Source organism: Colossoma macropomum, unplaced genomic scaffold (assembly GCF_904425465.1).
Source record: "Colossoma macropomum unplaced genomic scaffold, Colossoma_macropomum, whole genome shotgun sequence".
NCBI lineage: Eukaryota > Metazoa > Chordata > Actinopteri > Characiformes > Serrasalmidae > Colossoma > Colossoma macropomum.
This window is the reverse complement of record NW_023494787.1, coordinates 47,037,372-47,046,142: the sequence shown is the minus strand read 5'-3', so window position 1 is coordinate 47,046,142 and position 8,771 is coordinate 47,037,372. Positions and strand designations below refer to the sequence as shown.

The 8,771-nt window shown below is 43.5% G+C and overlaps 1 protein-coding gene across 1 annotated transcript in view; it reads right to left on the bottom strand.

Annotated features, from left to right (window-relative positions):
* Window positions 1-3,388: 3,388 nt before the first annotated feature.
* The window catches only part of tshz1 (teashirt zinc finger homeobox 1), a 56,851-nt gene continuing 51,468 nt past the window's right edge, over window positions 3,389-8,771 (bottom strand). The window contains exon 3 of the mRNA XM_036567600.1: window positions 3,389-7,968. Within this exon, the coding sequence (XP_036423493.1) occupies window positions 4,580-7,968 (3,389 nt within the window). The 3' untranslated portion in view covers window positions 3,389-4,579. The remainder of the gene's footprint in view (window positions 7,969-8,771) is intronic.

The window sequence follows — 8,771 nt, the reverse complement described above, 5'->3', positions numbered from 1 at the left end:
TCATGATATTTTTCTTTCTGAAATTAATATTACAGGATACATTGTCTGCACACTGAGAGAAAAATGACTGTAGGAGGATACAGACAAAGAGCCGGGCTATTATAAGAGACCTTTATCATTTCGATTAATTTAATAGCATCTTATTTCTTATATGTGCGCTGCAGCAGCAAACACTCAAACAGGGGATGCAGGCTCTCGTCAGGAAGACTACGAAATGCTAAAAGTGGGATGTGAATTTGAATGTTTGTCAAAAGTAACCCCTCACAAGCAGCCATGTAACTTATCAATTCGACATAGGGTGCTTTGTAGAAAAAGCAGACAGAAGGAATAAGCAAAGTTTCATCTTGTACTTAACCACCACTTGGCATTACATATTCAAAAAAAAGAGTGACAAAAACAAACCCAACGAGGCCTCTCTTAAATCTCCGCGCCTTAGTGTTTACCTTCTCTGTTGTCTTTAACCATTTCACCCTAAGCTTCCAGGCTTGAATCGAACCCTAGCTTTAAGGTACGGAACACAAGCTGTGAAACGCGGCGACGTCCTATTGTTTCTCGACGCGACGCCTCCGGCAAGTGTAAAAGAAAACCGCAGGGAGGCAGGAAGTCACTCTCTGAAATTCCTCTGGAGAGGAACCTGCCGTGCCCCCTTTATCTTCACCGAGAGTCACGTCCCCATGTGTCGTGAAAAATGGAAGGCTTAATTTTATAATACACCTGAATCTGCTAAGTCCCCAAAAGGTATGATTTTAATAACAATGTTCCTTTCATCTTATTTTGAAGGCAAAAAAAAATGTTACTTCTTGCTTCGCTGTTAAGTCAGTTTTATTCCAACTTATTCTCGAGGCCTGCTAGCGCCTCTACCCGAATGAAACAGATGGCATAAACTCATACGGCTCCTTCCTTCTGCCGCAGCTTCCTAAAAACATTTCTCTCCCACAACAATCTTCTGACCTGGGTGCTGAAACGTATAGATCTAATTGTACAAGTATGCATTTTGATCTCTGACGATCTCAAGTTATTTCTCCACCAGCACAAGTGCCGTTTGAATGACAAATTGCAGTAATTGGAGGGAACCAGAACTTCAAGGCCGAGGCTCAGCATATACACTAGGGGACCACTGGGAAATCAAAACATGCCAATTTGAGTGAGATTGTACTCTCAAATAGGACAACTAACAGGAGGTTTGCTGCTGCAACTCCCCAAAGCTGCTTTGAATGGAGGTTTAGATTATTGTGCAAACGCCACGCGCTTCAGTCCTAGGCCCCCTCAGGTTTCTGTCCCTCTAAAACCCCCAGTGTCCACGCACATTATCACCAAGTAATTGAGTTGAAAAGAGTAAATTGTTGGATTCCCAAAAGAAATCTGGCATTTACCTACAAGTTGGGAAAAGCCCCGTGAATCCCTGTGGAAAAATATTTGTTGGAGCAGGCAAAAGCCACGCAAATCTGCTTAAACAGCGTCTATCTGCTGATGTCTCAGTTTGCTCTGCAGGTACTCAGGTTGTACTGTTTGTTGTGATTACAGTAATTTACATAGAATACGTACGGGGACTGCGCTAAGATCCTTAACAAAGGGAGAAGGCTGGATCTGTGTTCCTGCCATCAGCCCTGGCGAGACAGATATACAGGTTTAACTGAGCAGCGTTAAATCCACAAGTTTGTGTTTTCGTGGTGAGAGAGCGTTCGCTGCTCGCTAGAAGGGTTCGTCCCTGGAAACGCTCCCTCATTTACATACAAAACAAAAGTGTAAAGCCGCATTGACAGCCTGATGAAGGTGAAAATGTTCCAGAACATTTTGACTAAAATGTTTGGTTTATCTGCAAAAGCAATCCATTGCTGGCACACTCTGTGGCTGTGGTGAGTTCAATCAAACCAAAGTGGGTACTCAGGAGAGTCGGGAGAAATCACGGTGGGCCAGTAACATTTTGGCCTGGCTAACAGCATCCACATCATCCCACACATATAAACAGAGGTACGCACAGACAAGTGTAAACATTACATGGCCCTCTCCTCACATGGTACAGCAACAGTTTGCTTGCTGCACTCTCAGAAAAAAGGCCCAAACTGTCACTGGGGCAGTGCCCCTCTTGTCACTGGGGTGGTCCCCTCAAGGGTACATCTAAAGTTCCTTTAGTCAGGGAACATAACTGAACCATAATCCACTGAAATGATATGTTCTAAGCTGTACTGACTCCACACACCCCGTCTCGTCTCCAGGCTTTTATTTTACTGTTCTGTTTTAAAACATTTGGTTATTAAAAGGTACAAATACGAACTTTTCACCTGGAAAAACTTATTTAAGGTTCACAATCAGACCTTAAAACCACTGTTGTACCTTTGAGGGAACATTTACATTGTTTGTACCTTGATGAATGAAAAATGTACAGAACCTTTATTTCTAACAATGTATAATTGGTCAGCTAATGTCTAAAGTCTGGTAGAGATTAGCCTGTTCAAAATTGGCACGGTCGTTGATAAAACAACGTTCTTCTGATTGCACTACTTTTTGCATTGCTTACCAGTGTTGCAGGAGTCATACGTGACTCATTTAAAGATAGCAGCAGCAACAAAAAGAGAAAAAAAAAAAACAAAGTGGTGCCCTAGATAATAGATAATAGCAATTAAGAAGGATGCTCCAAAATATCTGATATATCTGAGCAGGTGGGCAGCTAGCATAAAATTATATCTCATTTAAAATAAAAACAGCTCTCCAGTTTTCATTTAGTCAGCCCAGCTTGTTAGTCTCATTGTAGCACATAGATAAGAGCAGCAAATGACTTTTTACAACTGAACAGCTACTGCAGTAGCTTGGCAAAGAAAGGCTGGTTAACCCCTGTGTTCAAATTAGCTTATCTAACAGCCTTTTTTTTCTTCCATCCCAGCTTGTTAGACTCACTGTAGCAAATAAATGAGAGCAGCAAATGTGAAAATGAAAACACCAATATTTTAGAAAAGACAGTTAACCTAATTTGAACACAGCCGTTAACTAGCCTTTCTCTGCTAAGTTACTGCAGTAGCTGTTGGGTAGTAAACAAATGACCTATTAGCAGTTTTCAGATCTGGGAGTGTTCTTGTCGGCTTCTTGCTCTCACTCTTTTGGAAGAAGGCAACGGTCTTGTGTGAGAAAGTACAGTTGGTGTTTGGTCCCCCGGTCTAAAAACAAGTCCCACTCGTGCTGCTGATCACTATTAACTTTGCAGATTTTAGAAAAAGCCACAACCGCTCAAAGGCACCTTCAGGACTAGCTTTACCAGCTGGTATACAGATTCTAGCAGGATTTCTTGATGCGGTGAGTAAAGATGCATTGCTTCTTGAAAGCGTCTGCACTTGCAGCACACAAATGCAGCACAACATGAGTCGGTTAGAATCAAAAACTGGTGGACAGAGAGTTAGTCAAGAACTGCGTCAGGATTTATTTTACAATTGAGGGACAAAAACAATATTTTTTCATGAGTTGATGGGACATTTCACAATGGTATGATTAAAAACATTGAAATGCACTGGAATTCCTGTTGTGCACTGCTCTTTTCACTCACACGTACTGCGCATCTGAGGACGCATTCCATCAAATCAATTAATATTAACCACACTGGAGGACCAAAAGGATGAACGTTGACGCTACTGGTCACATACTGTCTGCATATATATCTATTTACATATTATTTCGTTTTTGTTTACTATATATAAAATGACAATATAAAAGAATGCACACCATACAAACAATGCTGCGGCAATTGGCAAGATATGATGATGAAAATGTACATGTACATCATTGCAGATCATTTAAATATATATGTACTGTATATAAGGATTTAATTAAGTCTTTACAGGTTGAAATCGAAGCAAACCTATAGAAAGAGAAAAGTCGGTACCAAAGCATACATTTCCAAATTGCTACTGTAAAAAATGATACTTAACAACAAAACAACTGCCAACAAATACGTAAAAACAAAGTCATTTGAAAACACAAAGTGGACCATCTGAAGCAGCAGGGTGATCATCAATATCCTTTGAGGTTTGAAAGATCGCTGCCTTCAATGTGTCATTTTCACAGATCATTTTGTGGAAGTTTGATTGGTATAAAGCCAAATTTGGGAATTTGAGCTCAAAATAACAAAATACGTCTTTCTCACTTCATATATATTCTTAATGGTTCCTGCACATTTGTCGGTTAAGTGTACAGTATGATAGACTCAACTATATTCACGTATTACTTCTTCAGTCTTGTTTTTGACCATGCCCATGGATACCATGCTGGTCTCATTCTCAATTCCACAGAATACAAACAGTGGAAAAATCTGCTTGAATCTGGTCACTGATGGAAAAAAACATGCACAAAGTCAACACATATATAAATACAATACAAAGTAAGATATAGAAATCAAGAGAGTGAAAAAACAACAACCAAAACAAACAAAAAATTAATAAAAGAAGAAACAGATCATGGTCCAGTCAGGCAGTTGCACAACAAATATTTGACTGATTTTGACTGAAGGCTCAGTTCAGGTGCAGTGCATTACAGTGATGTAGTGCAAGGATTCTCGAGCCAGTCACTTCACTGCCACTGGCCTGCTCCTCCTCTACGCTTTATCTAACTTTTCAAGCTCAGAGACAAAGATCAAGTGGTCCTCTGGAGACTTGCCATGCGTTTTGCTGAGGTGCAGCTTGACTGCATGCTTGCTGACAAAAGTCCTATTGCACAGTTTGCACTGATAGATGGAATTAGAGTCCTCCTCGGTCAAGGCCAGGGAATTGAAGGTCTTGTCCGTTATCATTTTTGTGACCGCCTGCTGCTCCCTCATGAGGTCTAGAGATAACTTTGAAAGGTCCTTCAAACTGAACCCTAAATGGGATTCTAAGTGGCTAATGTACGTGGAGGGAGTTCTGAACTGGGAAGCACAGTCACTGCACAGGAACAGAGGCTGGCCCGAGTCAATGTTCTTTAGGAACTTGGTTCCGCCTGTCCGCCTAAGCTGGTACTTCACGTTGGCCAGCCAGTGAGAGATCGTGGTCATGGAGAGACCTGTGAACTTACAGATATGTACACGCTCCTGAGGACCCAGGTCCGTTATGACAAACTTCCCCTCAGGGGTCTCACGAAGGCTGGATGCAAACTGAGCCTGCAAAATCAGGAGATGCTGAGGGTTCCAGTTAGACTGTCTTCCTTTCCTCTTTTGCACATGGGTAAAATCCTCCAGAGCATCTTCAAAAGCGCTGCCATCCGCATCTGACTTCTCGGAGACAGAAGAGGGCGTCGATGACTTTGGTGTCAGGCGGCCCGTGAGGTTTTTCACCATGTCCGAGATGTCCATCAAAGCATTTTCCCGCAGAGGGGAAGACACCGATTCAGATAAGTTGGACAGAATGGGTCGGTTACTGTTAGCGATGCTGCTGTTGTTATTGTTGCTTATGACAGTGGAGGAGCCGTTGTTTGTGCGCCCGTTGCTGCTCTTGGATTTCGTCAAGTCCATTGGCTGATCATCGTTGTCGTAATATCTGTTGATGGACTCAACTTGTTTAACCTGAGTAGGATTGTAAATGGGCTTCTCCATCATGTTGTTGCTGATTTTGTAAAGCATTGCTAATGGATCGAGGAGAGGGCTGACAGTTTTGGAAGCCTTGCCTAAGTGAGTGTTCATGATAGACTGCAGTGCACTGAGATGGTTGACTAAAGGCTGTTCTGGTGAGTGATCAGTGATAATTCCCAAACTGCTGCAACCATTGCTGACCGGCGCTTTGAGGGCATCCATCCCATTCTTGTCAGGCGTATCTGCATGGCTCTCCTTCTGTTCTCCTTCCCTCCCAAGTGACTCAATCTCCTCTGCGGTGCCATTCTTTGTAGCCTTGCTAAGGTCAGTTGGCTGAGGCAGATCTTTCTTCTCCTTGGGTACAGGTGAAGGTGATTTCGCAGAGACATGCTTTGGGATGCGTTCAATACCCTTTTCCTCCTTCTCTTTCTTCGAGACAATTTTTCCTGTTACTTTCTCCACTAACTCCTCCATGGCCAGGACATTGTTCTTATGATTCGGTGGTGGGGACGGACTGCTTGGGGAATGGATGAGGGCACTGGTTTCAGCTGACAGGGACTTCAAGCTGCTTGCGCTGTATGTAGGTTGCATTTTAACACTCTGAACAGCAGAGAGAGATTTCACTGAACCTTGCAGCTGGTAGGCAGCGTGGATACTAGGATAGCCTCCCCATGTGGGGGTACCAGTCTGAGCCTTGCTGATCGCACTAGATACAGTATTTTCTAGAGACTTTAGAATATCAAGACCCTCTTTGGGAGTCTCCTCCAGATCTTCCTCTCGGAGATACTTGTACTGACCAGGTTTCTCGGACTTCTCAGGTTTTTCAGAGGGATCCTCTTTCTCCTCTTTGATTTTCTTCTCTGGCTCACCCACCTCCATTTTTTCATCTTGCAAATCCTTCCTGTCCTCAGTTGTGGAGGGGTGCAATGGAGAATCTGGTTGTGATTTGATGGTTGGAATTGGCAGACGTGTTGTGGTTGGTGGAAGAGGAATGGACTGAATTTTTTCTTCCACCACTGGGTCAAATACTAGCTGTTTCCCCTTTTTTGAAGCAGAGTTGGTGACTTTGAGGAAATGCCCTGTGACCATCATATGGGCTGTTAGCTGCTGCAAGGTGTCATGAGAACTTCCACACTCCATACACTTGAGAATCTGGGCTTTTCGGGCCTCAAACTGCCAGGTATAGCTTGCACCATTCTGATAGCCGTAGCGATTGTTAGGGGTAACATAGGGGTTAGAAACCTTCTGGTCTTTGGTGGGTGTGGACTCTGCCAGTGGAACACCAGTGGTGCTACTGATGGACTCAGGTGAACATGGGGACACTAAGTCGTGAAAGACTCGTTTTTTGGTAGAGGGCACCAGCTTTGAGGCAAGAGCTGGCATTGGTTCTTTGAGAGGCACTTTCTGGTAGTGTTTTGTTTTGATCATGTGGACACTGAGGTCTTGCAGGGATTCAAATGAGTGTCCACAGTACATGCACTTCAAGACTTTCTGAGCATCCTCTTTGCCCTCCATCTCCATCAAGGAACGTTTCCTTGGCTTGGACCATTTCTTGCCTGAATCATCCTCCTGGTCTTTATTGTCATCACGGTAATGGCCTGTTTCGTTCATGTGTACTGTGAGGCCCACAAGGGTGTCGTAAGCTGCACTGCAGTCCTTGCATCTAAATTTGCTGGCACCAGTAAATACAGGCCCATACAGTTTATTGTTCTGCCGGTACAGCTGCACCGTGCTGAAGAGACTGGGTTCTGGCAAGAGGTGGTACGCTGTATGCTGTAAAGTTTTAGCAAGTGCAGCTTGGTGCCAGTCATAAGCGACACCTCCACTGCTGGTACCACTTATGTTCCCATTTTTCGGACTGGTAAAAGCAGCGGCCTTTGCAGGGTTGGTGCTTGTGGTGGTGGGGGTGGTCGTTGTAGCACTAGCGCTACCACTAGCAGTGCTAATGCTGCTGCCTCCACTGCTATTTGTGTTAGTTGCATGACTGTTCACAATGCTATTGCTCCCCTTGTGGTTGCTTGTCGTGCTGTTGCTGCTGGCGCTAAGTTGTTTGCTTTTCATAATGTCCTTTGCGATGCTGGACCAGGAGGCGTCCGAGATCAGGTTTGCATAGACGGCTTTCATCTGCGCCAGGCTATCCTGCAAGGAAAGACCAGCATCTGTCTCCATGTCCTCGACCTCCTCCTTGTCCTGGCCCTCTTTGGAGGAGGTGCTCTTGAAGTCGGCCAGGTGATCGCTGGTGTCGCTGAGGGGTGAGCCGTACCCAGCGTCTGGGTTGGTGCCATTGCTGAGAGGGGAGTTTTGATAGCTTAGCTGCTCACGTGCATCGTCCTCATCGTTGCACAGGTACTCTGTGTCCTGGCCGTCTAAGGAGAGGCCGTCATCCTGCAGGTGCTCCTCATCGATCTTGGCTGCCTTCAGCTCGTCCTCAGGCACATAGGCTGTGAAAACACAGAGCAGAAAAAAAAGAACAAAAAATGATGATGAGGTCCAAAGAGAGAGAAAAATGCAACATTCAAAATGGATTTAGATGTTGAAAAGTTACTGTGGTTTTGAATCTTCTAAGGCATCGCTTGATGTATACATTTTTCATCCATGTGTTAGAGTATGTGTGTGCGCGTCTACATAATGATCCTAAAGAGATTTCTTGTCAATAGTCCTGGCAGAGGACACAGGTTTGCAATTATAAAGTGGCAAACATCCATATCTTGACTATGATAGATAGTACCCTTCACTGCTGAGACTAACAAAGCTATCGAATATTACAGCTCAGCAAGGGTAAAGGGGAGCATGGATGAGCAAGAAAAATAAGTCCCCTTGAGGATGAAAACCAGGGACAACAGCAAAAAAGAGCATTATAAAAAAATGAGACCAGACAGTTTGAAAAAACGAGAAAAGAAAAAAAGAAACTTTACAGCGTGCCTGGCTGAAAATTACGGAGCAATCCCTTTGAGCTAGAGGTGGGAAATATGATCATATTCATTACCATCGTGAGCATATTTTGGATATCGCTGGTACTTAAAAATTAGGCCTGTTTAATTGGACTTAGTGGAATAAAAATCACTGTGTTCATAGCTTTTATAGTATATTTACTTATTAAATGTGATCCTTTTTGTCTTTTCCATCTTATGAAACCTCAGAAAAACAACACTGTGATTCATATTGTGTATCAAGAAAATCCCTTGAAGTATTATGCTATATTTTTGCCATACCGTCCACCACTACTTGAACATGCAGCACTATA